We start from the raw sequence: 25,776 nt of genomic DNA on the forward strand, positions 1-25,776 counted from the left end.
CCAAAAAAATAAAAATTTTCAACTTTTGCATATTTTACTTGTCAAAATAACACAGAAACACACTAACAATATAATCACACCATTTTCAATTCTTTTGGTAAGTCATTTCAAATTCTTGTTAGCAAATAATTGAAAATGGTGTGATTGTATTGTGTTATTTTGACAAATAAAATGTGCAGAATTTAAAAATATTGTGCGCAGAATTCCCTCAGAAGAAAAATTAACTCTGTAGAGTAAGCAAGAGGAATAGGGCTAAATCTGGGTCTCCTTGAAATAAGTAGTTTTACGACTGACATGTAAGTGAATGGGAGTGAAAATCGCAAGGTGTGCAACTGAATGCTGGGGAAACACTCAAATAAAAAACCATAAGCAATGGTTGCGGCCAGAAAAGGGATTAGAGTAAGAAATGATCCCGGTGTGCCAAGGAGGTAGTGGAATGCGACAAAATGTCAGGACTTCAGGCAGCCAAGAGAATAATCCCTGAAATCAGAGTTTTATCGAAGAGTTAAGCTTAACTGTCAAAAAGCACAAAGACTTAATGGCAGGTAGGTGTGTTTAAAATCATCATATTTACACTATCAAGGACATACATTATATAGTAATATTAGTTTCCAGTACCTTCAGTCAGTGTAAATTGAGTGATTTTATTTTGAAGCTATCACAAATTATACATTGTGGGATAATAGTCTAATGGACACAAACCCTTGTTCATTCTCTCTGTCTCTCTCACGCTCTCTGTTATAAAATTCTGCTGAGGTGTAGAAAGGGCCCCCACGGGGTCATGGTACACTACAGATGGCTTATAGCAGTTTTTTTTCTATTATTTAATTTTAGAAATCTAATCATCGTGCATCAGAACCCTAATCTTCCTAATGTGTTTTGTGCAAACAGCTTGGCTGACTGCAGAGTTTTATTTGCTTTGGGCGTACGTTCATTTTTCCAGAATTAAGAAACATGACATTATAAAATGCCCTGTATGTTTCACAATATACCATTCTCTGACACGGCTGCTGCCAACAGAAACATGCAGCCCACTGTGCTGGGAAGTACCAGGGGATGCTGCAGATGAGGGAACTGTGACGGGTTGGATCACAGAAACCCCCTTGGGAGCTGCCACCCGAAGTGCAAAGACTACCTCTGCTCCTGTTTTCCCTGCCAGCTCAGGACTCCAGCACCCTGTCTTGTTGAGCCAGACACTCCCGTCTGCTCCAACACAGACCCACGGTCTGAATCACTTGCCCCAAAGCTGCAAGTTTACCTGAAAACAGCTCACAGAAGTTTGCTTGTCTTTAGCACTCAGATGCCCAACTCCCACTGGGGTCTAAACCCAAATAAATCCGTTTTACCCTGCATAAAGCTTGTGCAGAGCAAACTCATAAATTGTTCGCCCTCTATAACACTGATAGAGAGATATGCACAGTTGTTTGCTCCCCCAGGTATTAATACATACTCTGAGTAAGTTACTAAATAAAAAGTGATTTTATTAAATACAGACAGTAGGATTTAAGTGGTTCCAAGTAGTAACAGACAGAACAAAGTAAGTCACCAAGTAAAATAAAATAAAATGCACAAATCTATGTCTAATCAAACTAAATACAGATAAGTTCCTCACCAGTTCCAGAATACTCCCTTTTACAGGCTAATCTCCTTTTAGCCTGGGTCCAGCAATCACTCACACCCCCTGTAGTTACTGTTGTTTGTTCCAGTTCCCTTCAAGTATCCTGGGGGGGGTGGAGAGGCTCCTTCCTTAGCCAGCTGAAGACAAAATGGAGGGTCTCCCATGGGTTTAAATAGACTCTCTCTTGTGGGTAGAGACCCCCCCTCCTCCCTCCTATGCAAAGTCCAGCTCCAAGATGGAGTTCTGGAGTCACCTGGGCAAGTCACATGTCCCTGCATGACTCAGTCTTTACAGGCCGAAGCCATTGTCCACATGGTATCTTGCCTGTCTCCAGGAAGACTTCTTATGTGGATTGGAGCATTCCAAGATGCATTGTTCCCCAAGTGTTTCCTGATCAGGTACTTAACCTGGTGAATTCCTTCCTAAAGAAGCTGACCAAATGCCTCCCAAAGCTTACTTAGAAACCAAGCCAGCATACAGCCCATATTCTTAACCTCAAGTAGAAAATGATATATGTGTACAGGTAGGATGAATAGATATAGTAGACCATAACCTTTATGGAGATGTATTACATGGCACAGGCAGCACAAAACATATTCCAGTTATGTCATACCTACATTTATAAGCACCCCCCATAAAGCCTTATGGGGTACACTGTCACAGGAACTGTAACTGTAGCTTATTTAAAAAACAAACAAAAAACCATTCCGAATGTCCCCTACGTCCTGCAGAATACAGGCATTAGCACACCCTCACATGTCATCTTTAACATAATTAATACACCTGATAGTTACTGCTGTATTGTGGCATTTGATCCGCTTGATGAGTTAAGAAATGTATATACCTAGGCATATTGCATTCTTAGGTATGACCTTTTAAATATTTAGTTTAGTGGAGTAGTGATAAGCCTCCACTAATGGATGCATTTTGTTGTTTTGTTGTTGCTATTTTTGCTAGAAACCACAGTTCCCATTTGTGCAAAGGACATCAGTGACGATCTGAGGAAAAAGTTTGCGTTTCTTTCTGGTGAGTATGGTAAACTTTCCCCATGTTCTCTGTGTAAAGTAATTTAATTCTCTGTGTGAACCTATGTACTGTTTGGCAAAATGATACTATACACAGGAGAATATTCATCAGGTCATCACCGGTGCCACTAGCAGTGTTGTTAATAAAACATTGTGGCAGTTTGAAAGACCAGCTTAGGTTTCTTTCTCAAGCCATGCTACAAAATATTCCACTTTTCAAACATTTAGAGTATTATCAAGTATGGTGCTTTGAAATAGAATATATTTCTATAGGCTTGTGGCCAGTTTACAAGTATTAACCCTTTTTTCCCCCGACTTCTTTGCCGTCACATCCTAAGTATGCTGATATGGTTAACCCTCCCCTCCCCCAGCATCTAATACTTTTGATAGATCTAACTCTTATGTGGGAAATGAGCATTTGAAACCCAAGGTAGAATTTGGCCCATAATACTGAAATGTTTTAGGGGCCAGTTCCCAGGTCCTTTCCTCAGGAAGGATCAGATGAAAAACTAAGAACGTTCCTGCCTGAAGAGAGGTACCACTGAAAATAGTACCCCTTATGTCCCATTTTCAAAAGTGATTTTAGGGTATGTCCACACTGGAATAAGAGACCTGGGGCTGGCCAGGGTCAGCTTACTTGGGCTTATGGGACTGCGTGTTTTGTTTTAAATTGGGGCTTTTACGGCTTGGCGTGGTTTCTGGACAAACTGTTCAGACAAGCACTGTTCTTTTACTTGTAGGTGGCCGAGGGAAAGACAACGGTTGGATCATCACGTTTCCTGAAAACTCCCATTTCCATGAAGCATCAGAGGAGGTTCTAATGAAAGTCTTAACATACTTAACTTCGGTCCCAAGGTACGGTGCTGCCTTCCGGCTTTCATGCTTCGTTGGCAGAGGCTCCCATCTGATCTGGTGTCGGACACGTGAGCTGCGGTACAATTGTCTCATTGTGAATGAAGCTAGTTAGAGAAGGAGGAAATTACCTGCAAAGCCTCATGTTGTTAAGCCAGAGTGTTACACTGGTATTTCTTATACCAATAATTACATAATAAAAAGTCAATTTTTGTCCCTATTGGCTGCTGGTTTCATAAACCTACCGATGACAATAATAATTAATGGAATCACTTGGCTTAATCTTAGATGGGTGTCAGCACTCAAAAATGATATGCCACCGGCAAATAATTTGGGATATATTTTGCACGTGGAAGTGGAGAGTATGTTAATTTGGAAAAAGAGAGCAAGACCTTGAGAAGTAAAATAACTAAAGGAACGAGAGCCATTTGGTTGAATACTTTCCCATATCATTATGCTTGCTCTCCTGGTGCTGTACTACGTTTTCCAGTACTGTTTTTCTGTAGCAACATTTACTCGCTGACAGTCTACCAGTCCCACAAGGTAGTTATGCTAGGATTAATGGATCTGAACAATTTCTTCTTCCTGAGCCTGGTGGGTTGAAGTTACCTGGAATGCTTAATCTCTTTTTAACTCTCTCTCACCTAGTTTGGCAAATTGCTTGCTACAGAGTGAGCAGGGTGAAGACAGCTAGGTGGCCATCAACCCCTGTGCTGGAAAAGTGCCATGTGTTTTCTCACAAACTCAAGGACAAAGAATTGCTGGGTTCTTGTGGCCTATTTAATTCTTGAGTGACTTGCATTCTACATCTACCCTCATCACAGTTGTGCTGATAGAGCAAAACTCCCAGTGCAGCTAGGTTGCATACAGTGTTGTTATAGTTGTGTGGGTCCCGGGATATTAGGTGGCACTCCCAGTGTGGTGCCAGCTGGCCACCAGTTCCTCCAAGAGAGGGCTTGTGTCAGCACATCCTTTCTAGTAGAGTTGGGCATGTGCAAACAGACCTTGCAGTCTCTGGTTGTGAACCAGCCGCTGCAAGTTCATTGGAGGCTCCATTTCCATCTCTAGTCATTTCTCTTCTGCTATTTCCCTTACTTGCCGCTTCTTCCTGCTTTACTTCCCCACCCGACTCCTCTTCTCTCCTCATTGACTTTCCTTCATATCCTTTCACCTCCCGTTCCCTTTTCCTGTCTTTCTTCCTCCTCTCTCTCTCTCTCAAACTTTGCTCAGATTTTTCTGTCTTCACTTCACAGACTGCCAGGCAGTTTCATATCAGGCGATGGTTGAAACTTGGCATTCATGGAAACCATGTCACAGCAAGATGTTTTTTCTGGGTCTGTTGAAAGTAGCAGTAATGCTTCTCTGGTCGGTAGGGGGTGTGACATGTGACTATATGAGACCACTACTCAACCTTGTTGATTTCCACAGAATTTTATACCGAATGCAACATCTGCTGTTCTATACTATTATTGCAAATACATACAATGTTATAAAATTACATTTAATATGATGTATTTTTGACCTATTCCATGTGAAGCCCTGTTGAGGGCTATAAGACTGATGATGATTCAAACATAAAGTTGGCACTTTATTTGCAGTGAGTCACACTACCTGCTTCTCTTCTCTTCCTACGGTTCTAAGAGCCTCTTTTGATTTTTAACTTTAGTAATAGTATGCTTTGTATCCCGAGGGAATCTAAAACGTTGTGATTAGGGCTGTCAAGCGATTAAAAAAATTAATCATGATTAATCGCACAGTTAAACCATAATAGAATACCATTTATTTAAATATTTTTGGATGTTTTCTACATTTTCAAATATATTGATTTCAGTTACAACACAGAATACAAAGTGTACAGTGCTCACTTTATATTTATTTTTTATTACAAATATTTGCGCTGAAAAAACCAGAAGAAATAGTATTTTCAATTCACCTAATATAAGTGCTGTAGTGCAATCTCTTGATCATGAAAGTTGAACTCACAAATGTCAAATTATGTACAAAAAATAACTGCATTCAAAAATAAAACAATGTAAAACTTTAGCGCCTACAAGTCCACTCAGTCCTACTTCAGCCAGTCACTCAGACAAACAAGTTTGGTTACATTTGCAGGAGATAATGCTGCCCGCTTCTCGTTTACAATGTCACCTGAAAATGAGAACAGGCATTCGCATGGCACTGTTGTAAACAGCGTCACGAGGTATTTACGTGCCAGATGCGCTAAAGATTCATATGTCCCTTCATGGTTTCACTACCATTCCAGAGGACATGCTTTCACGCTGATGGCAAGTTCTGCTCAATAACGATCCAAAGCAGAGCAGACCGATGCATGTTCATTTTCATCATCTGAGTCAGATGCCACCAGCAGAAGGTTGATTTTCTTTTTTGGTGGTTCGGGTTCTGTAGTTTCCGCATAAGAGTGCTGCTCTTTTAAGACTTCTGAAAATATGTGCCACACTTCATCCCTCTCAGATTTTGGAAGGCACTTCAGATTCTTAAATTGTGTCGAGTGCTGTAGCTATTTTTAGAACTCTCACATTGGTAACTTCTTTGTATTTTGTCAAATCTGCAGTGACAGTGTTCGTAAATCAAACATGCTGGGTCATCATCCGAGACTGCTATAACATGAAATATATGGCAGAATTCGGGTAAAACAGAGCAGGGGACATACAATTCTCCCCCAAGGAGTTCAGTCACAAATTTAATTAATGCACTATTTTTTTAACGAACATCATCAGCATGGAAGCATGTCCCCTGGAATGGTGGCTGAAGCATGAAGGGGCATACAAATGTTTAACATATCTGGCATGTAAATATCTTGCAACGCCCACTACAAAAGTGCCATGCGAACACCTGTTCTCACTTTCAGGTGACATTGTAAACAAGAAGCAGGCAGCACCATCTCCTGTAAATGTAACCAAACTTGTTTGTCTGATTGACTGGCTGAAGTAGGACTGAGTGGACTTGTAGGCTCTAAAGTTTTACATTGTTTTGTTTTTGAGTGCAGTTCTGTAACAAAAAAAAAAATCTACATTTGTAAGTTACACTTTCACCATAGAGATTGCACTACAGTACTTGTATTGAGGTGAATTGAAAAATGCTATTTCTTTTATCATTTTTACAGTGCAAATATTTGTAATAAGAATAATATAAAGTGAGCACTTTGTATTCTGTGTAGTAATAAAAATCAATATATTTGAAAATGTAGAAAAACATCCAAAAATATTTAATACATTTCAGTTGGTATTCTATTGTTTAACGGTGCAATTAATTGCAATTAATTTTTTAATTGCAGTTAATTTTTTTGAGTATAAAGGTAACTAATATGACTGCACTTTGGATACATGAAGGCTGCCCTCATTTAATAGTACTACATGAAGATGTGCTCACAGGAAAGACTTATCTGGCTACACTAGTGATAAGGGGAGGGAGGAACGGATATAAAACGATAACCTTGCCAAATATTGACAGTCATGTGGTAGTAATAAATGATTAGTCTTGGAATGAGTATACAGCTTCTTATGCCCCATGCTAGCTAGATTAACGCTAATCCAGGTATGCCTACCCACTTTTCAAAACAGACGTACTCTTAAAGAGTTGTAACCAGATTCCTTAATATGGTTGTACTTGTATCGTAGACAGGGACTCATCTGAACACATGTTATCCCCCAGTGTGTAGAACTAGAATACTGCTCAGTTATCTATTAGGGTTGGGATTTTCTAAAGAATTTAAGGGAGTTCTTAGGCTCCTTTGCAAATTCCAGCTCCGAAGTAATGTGGATTTGTAAGGAATTTTCCAAACTGCACACACAGCGCGCTCAAGTGCAAATAAAATTCCCATTGAACAGGAGCAACTTTGCATGTTTCTAACGTCAAACTTGCTGTCAAATAATAGTGAGATAGGTTGTTGAGTTTATTTCTGGAACCAACTGTAGAAAATAGTTTCAAATGGAATTTTAATGTTTACGAAAGGTGCCAGAGGTATTGTGTTCTGGGTATTTATGAGAACTTTGTGTGTTTGTTTTTTACTGGGACTGAAATGGCTTGCTCTCAAAATGTTACCTAGCTACTTGGTATTTTCTTGTCTTGTAGTCAACATGAATCTGACACAAAATTTATCCTAATCTTGGATAGAAGATTGGATACATGGACGTCTGTCAAAATGACTCTCCAAAGGATAGCAGTAAGCCCTTGTTATTGTTAAATGTTTTGTTACGGTACTGAGTCATCATGTACATTGTTTCAGATTTTGAAAACATCTGTATCCCAGACCTGTTCAACTAGTCTCTCTTTCAAGGCATTTCTATGACCCTTTTCACCACAGTAAATGCAGGTATTGTGATGTACCTAATTTGTATGCATATTTTAGCAGTTTGGATATCCAACTGATCATTTGCCTGTGCTCATGCAAATTAGTCACACAGCTGTGTACACATTTTTGTGCCCTGCTCTGGGCATTTGATGTTTAGACAATCCATCTCGGCATATATTCTACGTGTAGGTTCTGATTTTTAGTAGCAGATGATTATTTTACCCTTAATTGGGCAAAGTTTTATTTACTGCAAAATAGCCTTCACCATAATTTTTATACATAAAAAATCAGGGGAAAACTACTTTGAAGTTTACATGTGGTCATTCCTGGGGCCGGTTTTGTTCAATATCTTCATTAATGATCTGGAGGATGGCGTGGACTGCACCCTCAGCAAGTTTGCAGATGACACTAAACTGGGAGGAGTGGTAGATACGCTGGAGGGTAGGGATAGGATACAGAGAGACCTAGACAAATTAGAGGATTGGGCCAAAATAAACTGATGAGGTTCAACAAGGACAAGTGCAGAGTCCTGCACTTAGGACAGAAGAATCCCATGCACCGCTACAGACTAGGGACCGAATGGCTAGGGCTGCAGTTCTGCAGAAAAGGACCTAGGGGTTACAGTGGACAAGAAGCTGGATATGAGTCAACAGTGTGCCCTTGTTGCCAAGAAGGCTAACGGCATTTTGGGCTGTATAAGTAGGGGGGGCATTGCCAGCAGATCGAGGGACGTGATCATTCCCCTCTATTTGACATTGGTGCGGCCTCATCTGGAGTACTATGTCCAGTTCTGGGCCCCACACTACAAGAAGGATGTGGAAAAATTGGAAAGAGTCCAGCGGAGGGCAACAAGAATGATTAGGGGGCTGGAGCACATGACTTATGAGGAGAGGCTGAGGGAACTGGGGTTGTTCAGTCTGCAGAAGAGAAGAATGAGGGGGGATTTGATAGCTGCTTTCAACTGCCTGAAAGGGGGTTCCAAAGAGGATGGATCTAGACTGTTCTCAATGGTACCAGGTGACAGAACAAGGAGTAATGGTCTCGAGTTGCAGTGGGGGAGGTTTAGGTTGGATATTAGGAAAAACCTTTTCACGAGGAGGGTGGTGAAGCACTGGAATGGATTACCTAGGGAGGTGGTGGAATCTCCTTCCTTAGAGGTTTTTAAGGTCAGGTTTGACAAAGCCTTGGCTGGGATGATTTAGTTGGGAATTGGTCCTGCTTTGAGCAGGGGGTTGAACTAGATGACCTCCTGAGGTCCCTTCCAACCCTGATATTCTATGATTCTGTGATATGTGCGTGCCCATATATGTAATAGGGTTAACTGTAGACTGTATCTAAAATGGTACAGGGATTGGGACCCAGACTTCAGAGCAGACACAGCTCTTAGTCCTGCATGGATCAGCCTCAGAAACAACTACTGAGCATGCCTAGTAACTTCCATGCTCTGTTCTGGATGTTTTTCGGTTCTTCTAGCTGACTTGCCCTGCCCGCTCTCTGTGAGTGTGGGGAGATGTTATATCCAGCTAAGATCCATGCCTCCTTCCTGCTGCTTCTCTCCTTCTCCTCTGGAGAAACATAGTCAAATGCTGCCATATAAAGCAAGTGGGTACAGATATATGTATATAAAATGTGTCTCTCTTAATTAACTAGAGCAGATGTACCCTCAGATGCAGAACAAATCTCACAAGTAACACTTCCCTCCTCTCCCCCTGCTAGTCAACAGTACGTGGTCTTTTGAAAAAATTAAAATGTAGTCTAAAAGTGCTACACTGGTGTATATAAAAAATCACTTTTATAATGAATGGAGTCTGTACTAAAAAGCTGGCAGTGAAAGGCTAGTTCTAAACTGACCTTGCTACACTGGAAGGGGAAAAGAAATGTTCTGAAAAGGTCACAATCATCACCGTCACCTCCTCCTGTAATACAGGGCAAGTCTGCACCACTTCACTACATCCGCGTAGCTGCACCCTTCTGGTGAGGATGCACCATGTCCACGGGAGAGCGCTCTCCTGTCGGCATAATTACTCCGCCTTGGTGAGAAGCAGCAGCTCAGTCAGTGGGAGTGTGTCTCTGGCCAACATAGTGCTGATGTGGACAGCGCAAAACTTGCATTTCTGGATGGGGGGTTTTCACACCCCTGAGCGATGGGGGGGGGGGGCTTTTTCACACCCCTGAGTGACATAAGTTATATCGACTTAGGTGGTGGTGTACACCTGCCCGCAAAGAGACACTTCAGATGAAGAGTTGGATATGCAAACTCAGCTGATAGAGAATGAGGCAAAGAGAGTTTATCGAGAGGAGTGTGTAACTTAGACCACTTTGTACCAAAATCTCGTTGGGCTAGCTGATGCCCTGTCAGGTCAGATCTTAAGTATTAACGAGTGTTCGACCATTAACCATTGCTGAACATGGCATTAAGGACATTTTTGCTGATAGGCATCTAGTGGCAGTAATGGTATTTTTTGATAGTTAAAATAAGTCATGACTGTCAGAGCCTGGTCCTGTTGCCTTTACACGGGCAATGCTTGCATTGATCCCAATGGGAGCTTTTTCTGGCCCTTGAATGACATTTTCCATTCAAATAGCTTGAAACCATTTTTTTAGAATGAGAGCTCTACTTGCCTGTCCTGATGTAGCTTTCACCAAAGTGCCTGCCCTTTACAGTTCATTTTAAATGATACATGAGCATGTGATCTCATAAGATATGTGCTGTGCATTTCCTTTTGCATCCACAGACAGAGGTGACTCTCTCACTGTATATCTGAGTACTTAAGGCAGTGCTGTGTGCAAACAATCCAGAGACACCCAATGCAACTAAGAATGAAAGACAGAAAAATCTGTGTACACAAAGTTGTAAGACTTGAGTTCTGCCTGTGAAAAGACAGTAGTAGGATCAGACCTTAAGATGCCTCTCTCAGACCCATGTAACTGGGCAAGGGAACTAACCAGTTTTAAGATGGAGCTTGATAAGTTTATGAATGTGATTGTGACGGGGTTGCTTGTGATAGCAGGGGACTGATTTCAATGACCCTGGAGGTCCATTCCAGCTTTATGGTCTATGTTCCCATGTAATACCTTATTACCCTTTGCTTTGTGTGTGGGGTGGGGGTGGGGGAAGAAGAGGCAAGACAAGGAAGAATAGAGACTCGATTACTTTTCCAATGATCAGTCATAATATTGGACTTGACCGAAGTTTGGAGTCAGACATTTTCTGTTCTCTGATATGATGAAGTAAAATAACTACCACATAAGTTGAATTCAAAATGCACAGGGCCTGATTTTTCTGAAGTGTGCATGTGCAAAAATCTGGCTGCAATGGCAGATCTGACCAGGTATAGCGAGACAAGGCGGGTGACATAATATCTTTTATCGGGCTAACTTCTGTTGGCGCGGGAGGCAAGCTTTCGAGTTTACATCGAGTTTTTCTTCAGGTATGTGTCTAACTGCAGACATGGGGTATGCAGCGTTGTTGGAGCCATGTTGGTCCCAAGGTATTAGAGAGCCAAGGTGGGTGAGGCAATATCTTTTATGGGACCAATTTCTGTGGGTGAGAGAGACAAGCTTCCCAGCTTATTCGGCAGAGCTCTGTGACCTAAAGAAGAATTCTGTGTACGCTCCAAAGCTTGTGCCTCACCAACACAAGTTGGTCCAATAAAAGATAACACCTCTTTCCCCCCCCCCCCCATTTGCAGATGTAAGTATCCTCCTTGTGACAAGAAGAACAGGAGTACTTGTGGCACCTTAGAGACTAACAAATTTATTAGAGCATAAGCTTTCGTGGACTACAGCCCACTTCTTCGGATGCATATAGAATGGAACATATATTGAGGAGATATATATACACACATACAGAGAGCATAAACTGGTGACAGTATGCATGTGCAATGTATGTGCATATTGGTACCATCCCGTTTAGAAAGTCAGGCCCTACCTGTACGTCCCAGGCTTTAGGATTGGACAGGCTTGGCTTTTCTAGCTTTTTTCTGTAGCATAATTGGGGCATATCCTTTAAAAATACATATTTCAGGCCCCACTAATGCAAGAACTACGGTCTTTCCCCAGGTACAGGGATGGAGTTGTGCTTTCTTAAGGGTTCCCAGCAGAGCGCCCAAATAAATGAACTACCCCTAACTCGAGGAAGATTTTTGGCATTCCACCTTAAAAAGAAAAAGGGAGCCCTTCACGGAGGGAGCAGGCACGAGTCAATCGCCGGCCCCGCACGCCTGGTCCGCTCCAGCAGCCGACACCGGATGGTCCCCCCCGGGTTGAACGGGGATGAGGCGTGCGGGACCCTAGGGAATCAGTGCGGCGCGCGGGGGCCGGAGGCTGCTTGCAGGGCTGCGATGGGAGCCGCTGCGGCCGCTTTGCGGGAAGCCGGCTGGCGGCTGGGATTTTCCAGCCCCTCCTGAGAAGCGGCTCCCCCCAGGCCGGGCTGCCAGGCGCGGGAGAAAGGCGATGGCCGAGGCGGCCCCCGCCGGAGGTATGCTGAGGCGCCGGAGGAATGCGGTAAGGGCGCTCCGCCTGCAGTCCTGCCAACTGCACAGCCCAAGTTCAAGTGCAAGGCTGCTGCAGCGCGGGGCTCTAGCACACAACTGCTGCTGAACGGGGGGGACCCGGGGAGAGCCCTGCGTTTGCATGTCCTGCATGCGACCACCCGTCTGCCTCTTGCATGGGCAGCCCGAGAGCGGTGGGAAAAGGGAAATACTCTCAGGTGATGATTTCATCCCAGGGAGTATTTTTAGTAACGTCTCTTTTAGAGAGAGGCGTCGGATACTCCGGAAATCTCTCTGCAGCATTGTCCTCAGGGCTTAGGTTACAGTCAACCAAAATATCGAGCCAAAGGTTTTAGGGGCTGCTTTCACCGTAAACACAACGCATTCCTGGGGCAAGGCCTAGGGGTACATCTACACTACGGGGGGAGTCGATTTAAGATACGCAAATTCAGCTACGAGAATAGCGTAGCTGAATTCGACGTATTGCAGCCGACTTACCCCGTTGTGAGGACGGCGGCAAAATCGACTTCTGGGGCTTTTTGTCGGCGGCGCTTACTACCACCTCCGCTGGTGGCGTTAGAGCGCCGATTCGGGGATCGATTGTCGCGTCCCGACGGGATGCGATAAATCGATCCCCGAGAGGTCGATTTCTACCCGCCGATTCAGGCAGGTAGTATAGACCAGACCTAAGAGAGCGTGCTCTCCTGCGGTTGTAGCAGCAACCGGGCAAATCGCTTTTGTGGTTAACTGTGCAGCCGGCTCACAAGAGTAAAATAAAGCCATCAGAACAGGGTGTAGCTTGGTTAGCTTCAGCAGAAGTAGAAGCCGAGCGAAAACAGTCCCAGCGTTTGGTTGCCTGACTTTGCTCTCCAAGGAGAGAAGAAAGTCACTAACTTTGCAATCTGTGTATTGATCAGTTTCCTGTGTCCAGGATCAAACTTAACTGGTGGATTTTCCTTTCCTCTTGGTCTGTTCTTCTTTCCCTGGGTGCAGGGAAGTCCCAGGGGAAGGTTGTCTATTCAAGGGGAGATTATACTTTTAAATGTAATTCCTAGAAAAGATGGTAAATGCTTTTTGTGTAGAAAATTAAGTAAATAATGGCCATGTTCCTTCCAACCTATGTGACATCCTAATTTAGTCACAAAACAGTGTGTATTTAAGACAATAGGATGCTTCACTTGCTAAAAGTGGATTGCCCCTTATGGGCATAATTTTTTATGTCCTTCGAACTTTAGGATCATTTTTTTTAAAAAACACGAATTATTGTGCTACTAAATTAGGAAGACTATTAAAATATTAGCAGCTGGTTGATTTTTTTTTAATTGTACAGATTACTTCAAATTCTTTTCTAACTCTCGCATTATAGAGAATACTAGAAGCTGGAGAAAGGGAAGTTGAGTATCAAGGGTTCATGAGTCTTTTTACCAGGTTTTATCAAGTGACAATGATTCTCGTTAGTATAATAAATAGTAGGACTGGAAGTTCAGCTGGGTTAAGTTACTTCCTCTTTTAGCTTTTTGGAACATAAGGTGTGAAAGCCCCACGTGTTCATTCTCTGTCATATTGTAGCATGACACATTTTCTTGCCTTGGCTAATACTAGAGTTAAGCGCAAAGGTGCTGGCTAACTTCAGTTAAGGTGTAGAGTAGTGCGATGATTGTAAAGGGCCGGGATTTGTTTTTAGTCCCTTCATAAATGTTAACTTCGAATAATTGTTAAACCAGCTGATTTTTTTTTATTTTTATTTATTTTTATCTATCATCTTTGCCCTTAAGTTAATACTACACAGAGGACACCTTTCTGCTGGTAGCAGACTTAAAGCAAGGTTTTTTTCCATATGTAGTCCATACTAGATATTGATCTGCAAAAGGTACATTTCTTTGTCAAGTACGTATCACCTTTTTGCTCCTCATTAAGTGGTGACCTTGATTGTACATTGATAAAATCACCTTTCATGCAGGAAAATCTTAAAATGCTTTCTAAACACTAGGAATCATGTTTCCTGTTCTGGAAATGCAGCTACCTCTGGGGTGAAACGTGACACGTGTTTAATAGCAAACAGATCCTCTTACATAAATTTAGGATACAACATTAAAAATACCATATCAGACTGGAATTTGCCTGTATCCCAGATGTGACAGACTGGGATAAATCTGTGCCAGATTATGAACTCTCTCTTGTAGTACGTGTGAAAATGCTGGGAACTATGATGGCATACCCCCAGACATGCCCAAAGGCAATCTATTGTAACTTCATCCCAATGAATTGCCATACTTGGAGAAGATGTTTGACACCTTGTTGAAGGACTAACACTAAGGCTTATGTCTACACAAGCACTTTTGTCGGTAAAACTTCGCAAAAAGTTCACCGACAAAAGCGCCGGTGTGGACAACGCTATGTCAGTGGGAGATGCTCTTCTGCCGACATAGCTACTGCCGCTCGTTAGGGGTGATTTAATTATGCCGGCAGGAGAGCTCTCTCCTGCCAGCAAAGAGCAGCTACATGGGCAACCTTACAGCAGCACAACTGTGTCTCTGTAAAGTCCGTAGTGTAGATGTGGCCTAAGAGCCGTCACAGAGAAATTTGGGGCCCTGGTCGCTGATTGTGTCTCATTTACAGGCCTAGCCCCCCATGGAACAGTGGCATTTCTACACAACACCCTGTACAGGGGAAGGAGTGGGGAGGGGGAGCATAATTGATGGATCGGTAGTTTCACTTTCTGAGCAAAAAGCTCAGAGACAGGGTTCCTATTTAAGAGAAGGATTCTCTTCTATCCAAGGGGGCGAGGGGACCGATCATTGTCACACGTAAGAAAGAGTTGCAGGAGGAATTCTTCCCAGTCTGAAATGTTGACAAACCTCAGCCTCGCAGGGAGGGTGCCTTTCAGGACTTTGGTTGTTTTCAAAGATCTGTAACGTTTTGTGCTTTGAGTAAACTCATCCTGGTTAAGAAATTCCTTTGTCAAGCCAATGTTTCTTGCTATCCTGATATCTTGTCCCTAAAGGGTTTAAATTAGACGTCCAGAGAGCCTCTAGTTGGAGCGCTGGATGAGCACATGTAGGAGACTGGGGGCTTTTGATTTTGGGGTCTAGGGCAGCAGCACCCGATGTCCCAAGGAAGGGCATCAGACAAGGTCTGAGCCAAGGAGAGTGCCCTGTAGACCTACAACTTAGATTTTACCCAGACGGCCTGGGAGCACACGGGAGCTAGGAGTGGGTCCACTCGCAACAGACAGTTGACTGCCGAGAGGCACAGGGCCAGAGTTTAACACAACAGCTGCATGAAAGCTTCCCAGTTTGTTCACAGGTCAAGCTGTGAGGTCTGCCAGAACTACCACGTTTGGAAGTGGCGGTGGGCCTGGTCACGGGCTTGTTCGTGTCAGTTTGGGCCACTGACTTGATTGGGTGCGGGAGTTGGGAGGAATATCGGCTGTGCCTGTCCAGTCGCAGCTTGCTGTGGCCCCTGGATGGAGCCCTGCAACCTCCTTGGTGGCTTCTGCTGCCCTGACTGGTTTTCAGAGGAACGTCTGCTGTCGAAATTGCTATGTTGTGAGGTGAGACCAATAAACAAAGAGTAAAGTGGTTTTAAGGCTGAGGGTAAACTAGGGAATGTCATGTGATAGGAATGCAGCTCCAGGGCAGCATACATGCTCTGCCAGTAGTATATAGGCACAGAGACCTCATGGGGGGACGCCCAATGATTTCCCTGAGCCTCCTGAGTTCATGGGGGCAGGCCAATCTAATGACCAGGAGAGATGCCGTGTGACCAACCGTGTGGCTTGCAACAAATGTCCAACCACCTCAGAATCTATCTATTATCAGGGAGAACCAGACAGCACAACCTTCTTGAAACAAACCCCTGTGTGTTAGCAGAGGAAGCTCTGACTTGGGAGAAGAAAAAATGGCAAAAAAAAACCCCACCTTAATTTGGAGTGTTGCAGACTTTCAAGTTGGAGATTTCCCACTCTGCCAGTTAACACTACTCTTGGCAAAAGGAAAATGAGGCTTGTTCTTTGTTTCTGACCTTTTGAGGACGGTTGCGTTCCTTGTCAGCAAACTGTCTGAACTTAACACACAATGGGGTGAGATAAAATTGGTCTCTGGTTCTGTAACTGTACTTAAATCCTTCTAAACTTGGCATGTCAGGTTCACTCCCTCCGAGGATTGCGTTGAGATGCTCAGATGAAACCACCAGGCTTTGCTTGGGTCAATGAAAACCTCCTGGGAAATACTGGTGTCTTGACATTATCAAAATGTGAAGTTGAAGACCTCCCCTCTCCCAGAAAACCCACCTCTCTCCAGACCTACCTTGTCTAGGGTGGGAGCTTAGAGGTTGGCAACACCCCTCTGGTTGAGGGTAGTACTTTGCATGGGAGTGAGCTTCTTCCCAGACCTTCCTCCCACCAGTTTCACAGCATCAGTCCTATAAACGTGTGGCAGCTCACCCTATAACTGCTGCCTCACCCTATAACTGGACTTGACCTTAGTCTAGGGTCTGACACCTTCCCTTTCCCCCAAACCCTGCCAGAATGCACCACTGTGTTAGAGCATGCTGACTGACGCCTGTGTTTAATTCTTGCCAATAATGGATACACGCCTCCCTCCCCTCACCTGTTTTGGGGACTCCCTAGCACTGCTGTGCATTGTGGGGTGCATCAGAGCTCAGAAAGACATAACAGGCCAGCCATGAACCAACCATGGGACCGTCAGCAGCAGCATTTGGAGTCCCACTGATTGCCACACAGAGGGGTGGACAGGCAGCTTGCTTCTCTGGACCATATGGGAGGGGGCTTTCCTTCCCTACTGACCCACATAGAAGATGGAGAGCTCCAGTCAGCCTGACTGCTCGGAAATATCAGGAGTGTGTTAGGTGCCGTCTCGTTGGGAGAGAGACCTGCAGGCCGCCCGGCTCCCAGCAGGTTTGCCAAAGGGAGATTCTGAGCCTGTTGGAAGAAGGGAGTAATAGCCAGTCTTAGAACCAGATTTGCAAAGCTTTCTATGACCGGGACCAGGTTTCGATTGGTAACAAGCCCAGACACGGGTTCGGCCTGGTGGGAGGTTTCATTGTGCAAGGTTCACAGAGCTCTAGACTGGCAAACGTTTTACTAACCAACATTCGGCATCAAAGCAATAGCGTACAAATATTGGCAAGGAAAGGGTAGGCACCCAGGATTTGAGTCGGAGATGACAATGTCACTGGCCATTTAGTGGTTTGCTCTTGCTGTCAGAGCCAAATCTCGAACCCTGGCAAAATTCCCATTGAATGGGAACTTAGTTTGTGTTCATTTATTTTTTCACTCCCGTTTAAAATTGCTACATTTATGTGGCTCTTGTGATGCTAAAGAGCACTGACCATTTCTAAGAGGAATATAATCCACAATCAGTTTTTTAAAAAAAAAAATTTTAATAAGAAAAACACAAGCGTGGTCATATTGGCTCAAACTAGCCCGTCTTGTCAGTATCCTGTCTTCTGACAGTGGCCAGTGTCAGATGCTTCAGAGGGAATGAACAGAACAGGGTGATTATTGCATGATCCATCCCGACGTCCAGTCCCAGCTTCTAGCACTCAGAGGTTTAGGGACACCCCTGGGGTTGCATCCCCTGATCATTTTGGCTAATAGCCATTGGTGGACTCATCCTGCATGAACGTATCTAATTCTTTTTTTAACCCAGTTATACTTTAAGCCTTCACAACGTCCCCTTGCAACGAGTTCCACAGGTTGACCGTGCCTTGTGTGAAGACCGTGCCTTTTGTTTGTTTTAACCTGCTGCTACTAATTTTCATTGGATGACCCCTGGTTCTTGTGTTATGTGGTGGAGTAAATAATGCTTTCTTATTCACTTTCTCCACAGCTTTGATGATTTAATATATCTCTAGCATATCCCCCCCTTAGTTGTCTCCTTTCTAAGATGAACTGTCCCCGACTTCATAGAATCATAGAATATAGAATATCAGGGTTGGAAGGGACCTCAGGAGGTCATCTAGTCCAACCCCCTGCCCAAAGCGGGACTATCCCCAGTCAGATTTTTGCCCCAGATCCCTAAAACGGCCCCCTCAAGGATTGAACTCACAACCTTGGGTTTAGCAGGCCAATGCTCAAACCACTGAGCTATCCCTCCCCCCGTCTTTTAATGTTTCCTCATATGGAAGCTGTTCCATACCCCATATCATTTTCACTGCCCCTCTCTGCACCTTTTCCAATTCTGATATGTCTTTTTTGAGATCGTGCAGTTCTGGTTGCCCTCATATTCAAAGTATGGGTGTACTATGGATTTACATAGTGGTGTTACGATATTTTCTGCCTTATTATCTATCCCTTTCCTAATGGTTCCTAACATTCTGATAGCTTTTTTTGACTGCCGCTCTGCATTGAGTGGATATTTTTGGAGAATTATCCATGATGACGCCAAGCTACTCTTGAGTAGTAACAGCTAATATAGACCCCATGATATTGTATGTATAGTTGGGATTATGTTTTCCAATATGCGTTACTTTGCACTTATCAACATTGAATTTTATCTGCCATTTTGTTGCCCAGTCAGTCAGTTCTGTGAGATCTCTTTGTAACTCTTTGCAATTTGTTTTGGACTTAACTGTCTCGAGTAATTTTGTATCATGTGCAAACTTTGCCACAGTGTAATTTGTGGGTGTCAAGTCTCAACTGTAAATTATGGCTTCTTTGAACAGTACATAATTGGATGTTTATGGAACCAAAGCATAGATTTGTGTGTTTTGTGTGCATAGATATACAGACACTTGTATTCTTCTTAACTAGAGTGTAGATTCTTATGTGAAAGTCATCTTCCCCCCGCCCACCAGTTGTACACATTTCCCCCTTGAAAAATGGGCTAGTGAATATTTTATAGTAGGGTTTTTTTTATTGCCCCTCAGTGAAAACTTCATTTAATGTAGATTTAACAGGTAGTATCAGGACTCTTCTATCATTTAAAATCACGTAAATAAAATGGTAATTTACGCTCGATAAAGGATTCACATGTTTATGCTGACAAGTTAACATGTGCCTTTGATACTTTTAAAGTTCTCAAGAGACAGTAAGAAAACTTATATATGAGATAATATATGGAGCTAGTTTGGCACAATTGGATTTTAGAGAAATATCATAAATCTTAATTAACTGGGTTCCTTCTGTCATTTACTTATCTGTGATTTCAAGTTATTTTTCTTGGCTCCATTAAAATATTCAATGTTCTTTTCAGTGATTCACATACAACTCTCTACTGCTGTGTTTGAAATACGGAAATGATATTTGTGCCACAAATTAAACATTGCCCATAATTACCAAGGACAAGCAGGTTCATTTCGATACACTTCTGAGGAATACATACAAGTACATTACATAATGAATCACTGAGCTAAATTACGGCTACTTCACAGCTATGACTCATTTCTTGGTAGAACACTTTCTGGAATGTTTCAAATCCAGCATTTTCATCTGCCAAAGAGCAACAGTTAAAGTAAGGAGGGATGTGTGAATCATGGAGGAGCACAAAGAAATAGTAAGAATTGCTTGAAAAGTAGGCTTTGAATTTTGACCCACTTTTGCAATTGGGTCTTGTCTGAATTTTCACCAGTTGAATGCCCATGTTGATCATCTGCCATGTTTTCCTGCAGGAGTCCTTCCCGGGAAACCTGCAGTTAGTGATGGTTCTACGTCCCACTGGGTTTTTCCAGCGCACTTTCACTGACATTGGATTTCGCTTCAGTCAGGAGGATTTTCTACTCAAATTACCGGTATGAGTATATCAGCTGTGCATTATGCTCATGTCCTCCTAAATACTGATTTGGTTCCATGCTGCTGTGTCAGGGCCGTGTCCTCATTCAATGCCTGGTCATGAAAAATAAATGGGGCTTTTCTTTTAACGATGCAGTATTTCAAACAATTGTAGCTTTTCCGAAGCGTTGGGTTTTCCTGCGGCATGGTATTGTGAAAAGTGCACATGGATACGGTTTTTCCTTTGGAAGAGAATTTGGTCAGTGTTTGAAGGTGCTGGATTGACAGCCCTATCGTGTAAAGTTTGCTATCTGCAGAAGTAGTATTGTCCTGGGCAGTGGCAGGACAGGCTGAACTATGTGACTGCCCCATATGCCTCCCCCGTGAGCTGGGGGGCGAAAAGGTAGCTCATTATTTAATAACCATTTAACATTTAGCATGTGTGAAGAGACTTCCAATGCAAGTACTGCGGTTGATGCCAAATCCGTCACGTTAACCTCAGTGTAAAAATCCTGTTGATATCAGCGCCCTGTTTTTATTTATTTTCAAATAGTTTGTATTCTCAATGGGATACGTTTTAGAGAGGCTCAACAATCTCCCTCTACACTGCTGGCCTGTCTCCCCAGCCTAGGAAGTCTTGACACCATGCACAGAGGCTGCTTCAGGTCCTATTCTCAGGGCCTCAGCTTTATTTCTTCCACATAAAACTAGTACAGCATATCAGCTGTTCCTTCCCCCTAACCCACGGTCTTCTGCTGGAGACAATCTATTTCCTACAGGTTTCCACTCAGTGCCTGAGAGTCTGCCACAGACGCTGTGCTTTTCCCTCCAGGAGCCAACCTAACTCCCTCTCCTGCCACAGGGTCTCTCACAAGAGCCTTCTTGCTCCCTGCGGCCCTCTACCCCAACTGAGCCACTTGCTGGCTTTGATCCCAAGCTGATCAGCCTCCCATCACTGGGGAGACTGGGACCAGCTCTGCTTAAAGGGCCAGCCACCCTGTGTCACACCCAATCAGTGAAATCACGGGACATTTGGGGACCAGGACCAATGGAGAGTGGTTAAAAGAAGAAATGCATTAATAGAACTTGAGTCTGAAAGACTTCATTGTAACCCCCTCCCCAATAATATGTGAATTTATTGCTCTATTATTTTTGCTTAAAAATCAGATTTTGCAGTTTTTGCACGGAATGTACATTTTTCACTCAATTCTGTTTTCAACAACAAAACAAAACAAAACAAACAGCCCCCCTCCGCTCCCAAGGAATCCAAACACCCTGCTGCAAAAACCAAAACCCTGCAGCATCTTTGAAAATTCAAAATTCACTCAGGAAAAAGGTCAGTGTTTGCATCAGAACAGGTAAAAATGCATAGTTCGCATATTTCTGTGTGAAACTGGCCAAATACGGCTGTGCAATGCCCTGTCGGAATGTTAAGAATATATTTTTTTCCACATGAAATTTAACCCTCTCCTCTCCCCACCAATCGCATCACTGCTGTTTACACATCTTGCCATTTTGTCCATGATGCTGCAATTGGAGCCATGTGGGTGACTCCCCGCATTCGTGATCTGTGTGGTACTTCACTGGGGTGTTGCTGGGATTTACCTGGATGGATCTTATTGCAGAATCTCAGGGCCTTTGTAAGTACGCAGTTTCTCTTTAGGCCCTGACCTTATGAAGACTCTCACGTGTGCTCAACTGAACACTGCATGATTACTTCCATTGACTTCTATGAGACTGCTCACTGGGCCCAGAATGAAATCTGTGCAAGAGTTTTTGCAGGGCTTCTACCTTATTCTGTGTTTTTCAGCACCTATGGGGCCCCGATTCAGACTGGGGCTTGTACGTGCTACTGAAAGATAAATAACTAGAAGACACAGAAGATCTGGAGTTCAGAGTTATCTTGTAACTGAATAGTCTAGGAAAAATCCTAATATCCAAAAGTCTGTTCAGATAAATGAAATCTAATCACTTCTACCTGCCCAAGCAGCTTCTGATCTGCACACAGGAAATCCGGGTGTGTTACTAATTTGTCCATCCAACTGAGACTGAAAATGGAGAATATTCTTTCCCTTAAATGTCAATGAAAGGCAGAAGAAATGGCCTATTTGCCATCCAGCTTCCTGCTTGCAAAGTCCTTCCTCTGGCTTCACCCACTCAGCACTGCACTTTGGGTGGCTGGCAGCTGACTAGTTCTGTCTGGCTCAGAAAAAGTTGGGTCAACTCATTTTAAGTGAACAAAAGTGAATATCTGTATATTATAAAATAAGTGTATGAGTTGTATAGCCTGTAATCGATAAATACAAATTTGACCTCAGATACGTGTAAAATGAAGGTGTGTCATAAAGAAATAATTGGTGCAAAAGCCAATTTTGTAAATACGGTAGAGTCTCGGTTTTAAGAATACCAATCTAATGAATGACAAGGTAGCTGAACCATTTTTTCCTGACACAAAAATAAAGGAGCACATAATGAAAGTACTGTCAGTGAAGAACAAATCAACCTCCCTTCACATTCTGATGCCTGGAAATCGCTTTGCAGGGGTTTGAAAGATGAGAAGAAATTTGGTGCAGTGTACAATGCTGCAACTTATGCACAGTACTTACTGTGATATTGAGATGTTCAATTTTATAAGACTCTTCTATCCCCAATTAGTTTGTAAAATAGAGATTAGTACATGAAATATTGCAGGCAAGTTAATTGTGAAGAAGCTGCGATGAATCAATTCATGATGTTTCTTTGTTCCTAGGTGGTGATGCTGAGCTCGGTCAGTGATTTGTTGATGTATATTGATGAGAAGCAGTTAACCCCGGAGTTCGGGGGCACCTTGGAGTACCGTCATAGCGAATGGGTTATCTTCAGAACTGTACGTAGCGCTGCTTATGTGGTGTTACTCAAGCAGGGCCCGATTCTACAAAGTGCTGAGAGCTGCCGCCCCCACTAAACCCCGCCTGGGAGGTGATGAACACCCTCGAGTCCCTAGTTAGCACCTTGCAAGATCAAGACCTTTGTGTAGCTCAAGTTATTGTCAGTGTTGAAAGGGATCTGAAAGAAGGGGGACTGTCTATCATTGACCCCTCATCGACCTGTCCCTCTGACCCATCCCTCCATCCATTTCCATCCCCCATTCGCCCCCCACCTCACCTCTGCTCTTCCTGCAGCTTAGGTGTTGTTCATCCCCTTCCCCCAGGTCAGCAGGCTCCTCTCTGTCCCTTCCCAGTGAGGGACAGGAGCAGAGGAGCCGTCCTGTTGCCGAGAGGAGGGAGCCAGACCTGCCTTGAACTGCTGGTCCTCCCTGCTCCCCTCCTGTGTGAATGGCGTCAGCTTCTGAGGGGCGGGGGTCAGAGTTCCACAGTGGCTCTGATTGGCTGCTCTTGCCTCGGTGGTATTCAAGTGAGGAAAGCAGCCAATCAGAGAGGTTTGCCCCCCTCAGGCGATACAACAAACACGCGCCCCTCAGCGACCCAACTGGCTTCTTAAGTTGTTATTTCCCAGGTACATGACCCGGTGCACTTTAAGCATTGCTTATTGACTAGGCTTTTCAAAGGAGTCCCAGGGAGTTAGGTGCTGAATTCCTATAGGAGATGGGCAACTAACGCCCTTAGGCCCCTCATCGCTTTAAGACCATTTAAAAATTCATCTCCTTTTGTCCCATTGGTTTAAAATGACAAATACACCTCTACCCCGATATCCTTGGGAGCCAAAAAATCTTACCGCGTTATAGGTGAAACCGCGTTATATCGAACTTGCTTTGATCCGCCGGAGCGCGCAGCCCTGCCCCCCCCGGAGCGCTGCTTTACCCTGTTATATCCGAATTCGTGTTATATCGGGTCGCACTATATCGGGGTAAAGATGTATCGTATGTTTTTCTTTGCATGTGGAGTAACGTGATTGAATAACGGTGTTTGTTCCTTGCACATGCTACTCTTTCATATTGCCAGGTTTCTATGACTCTGGCCTCCAGGCTTTCTCCTAACTATATTCTGCCATCAATTTCTATGCAACACCCTTTGATTTCAATGGATTTCACTTTCTGCTCAGAGAGCAATGGTAGGCTCTTCTGCTAATTATTATCCAGACAGCTCAAAACACTAATGAAAACTGCATGGAATTATTGCTTAAGGCTATAATCCTGGAATGAGCGCCACAAGGCAGACCTCTGTATCTGCATGGAGCTCATTGCTGGATCGGGGCCACAAGCATCTCTTTCGAGTTCTGAACCTGGCATTAAGAATTACCGAGAGCACATTATAAACACCTTTTTGCTTAACAATGTAATACACTGAACGTAATTTAAAAAACGAGTCTGAGAAAAGGTTGAGAAAATGGTGGGGGGGAATGAAAACATGTTGAATATTTCTGCTTGTTATGGCATTCACAAGGGCGATTCAGCTTAGATTCATTGGATGGCTTAAAGTAGCAGTTCTCAAACTGTGCGTCGGGATCCCAATGTGGATCGCAACCCCATTTTAATGGGGTCACCAGGGCTGGCTTAGACTTGCTGGGGCTCAGGGCCCAAGACAAAGCCCAAGGGATTCAGCCCTGAGCGCGAGGCTCAGGTTACAGGCTCCTTGGCTGGGACTGAACCATTGGGCTTTGGTTTTGACCCCTTCTCCATCGAGGTGGTGGGACTCGGGCAGGCTCAGGCTTTGGTCCCCCCTCCTGGGGTCATGTAGTAATTTTTGTTGTCAGACAGGGGTCAGAATGCAATGAAGCTTGAGAAACCCTGGTTTAAATTTTACTCTTGTACAAGGATTAAAATACACTAACTTCCCAGCTACTTTGAAGCTAATGGCAAAACTCCCATTGACTCTAATACGAGCAGGGTTTGAGCTGGGGTTTTCAAATGAGCTTTAAGGAGTTAACTGCCCAACTCCCCTTGAATTTCAATGGGTTGGGTGTGCCTAACTCCCTTAGGCTCATCTGAAAAGCTCAGCATTGGCCCTTAGTGCATTTTTTGATGAGCTCTTAGAATATCCTGACTACTGAGCTGATGAAATAATTGTCTTCCACCAGGCTATCGAGAGTTTTGCACTAACAGTGAAGGAAATTGCGCAGATGTTACAATCTTTCGGCACGGAGCTGGCAGAAACAGAGCTACCAGATGACATGTATTCAATTGAGCGCATCCTGGCTTTGCGCACAGAAAAGTATTGTCAGCTCAAGGTATGCTACTCAGAAACTCAGCTCTATGTTAAGTCAGTGTCCTACTGCAGGTAGGACTTCTATGGTTTGATTGACTCTATGTTCTCTCTCTCTCCCTCTTCCCCCATATGCATGTGTTTCTATTATGACAGTTAAAATAAAACATACCTATTTCTGTATGTTACATCTATATTTGCCTTTCACCCATTCAAACAATTGTCATGCCAACATCCAGGAAACTGTCTCTGCTGCTAGTTGCTTATTTGATAGCCATGTAGCTGTCAGAGCTCGAGAAACAAAGCAATTCTTGCCCATTCTTGAATGTGCATCACGTTCTTCTCCTACAACGTGTCTTCCAGGGAAGAACCATGAAAAGCTTTGTCAACTCCAAGTGCAATGCTTCCCTCATGGATCTGCTTGTTAGGACCCACATCTGGCATATGTAGAGTGAACAGAACACCAATCTCCCACTAACATCAATGGGAGTTTTGCACATATAAAGAGTGCAGAAAAGTGTGGTAGATTTGAAGGATAATTTTGCCCCAAAGCTCCATGCGTCTTATGAATGTGGTTGCATATTCACAGATACTATGGGGCAA

The 25,776-nt window shown here is 43.6% G+C and overlaps 1 protein-coding gene across 5 annotated transcripts in view; it reads left to right on the plus strand.

Annotated features, from left to right (window-relative positions):
* The window catches only part of MCF2 (MCF.2 cell line derived transforming sequence), a 118,702-nt gene that overhangs the window by 18,644 nt on the left and 74,282 nt on the right, over positions 1-25,776 (plus strand). For 3 of the 5 annotated variants that reach the window (XM_065556724.1, XM_065556720.1, XM_065556719.1), the window contains exons 2-7: positions 2,576-2,644; positions 3,384-3,498; positions 7,588-7,678; positions 19,933-20,052; positions 22,782-22,898; positions 25,049-25,198. In XM_065556724.1, the coding sequence (XP_065412796.1) occupies positions 2,576-2,644; positions 3,384-3,498; positions 7,588-7,678; positions 19,933-20,052; positions 22,782-22,898; positions 25,049-25,198 (662 nt within the window). Of the gene's footprint in view, positions 1-2,575; positions 2,645-3,383; positions 3,499-7,587; positions 7,679-11,991; positions 12,314-19,932; positions 20,053-22,781; positions 22,899-25,048; positions 25,199-25,776 lie in introns of those variants that run through there. The other 2 variants (XM_065556722.1, XM_065556723.1) reach the window with 2 other exon arrangements.

The sequence above is a fragment of the Chrysemys picta genome, chromosome 9, assembly GCF_011386835.1.
Source record: "Chrysemys picta bellii isolate R12L10 chromosome 9, ASM1138683v2, whole genome shotgun sequence".
Lineage (NCBI taxonomy): Eukaryota > Metazoa > Chordata > Testudines > Emydidae > Chrysemys > Chrysemys picta.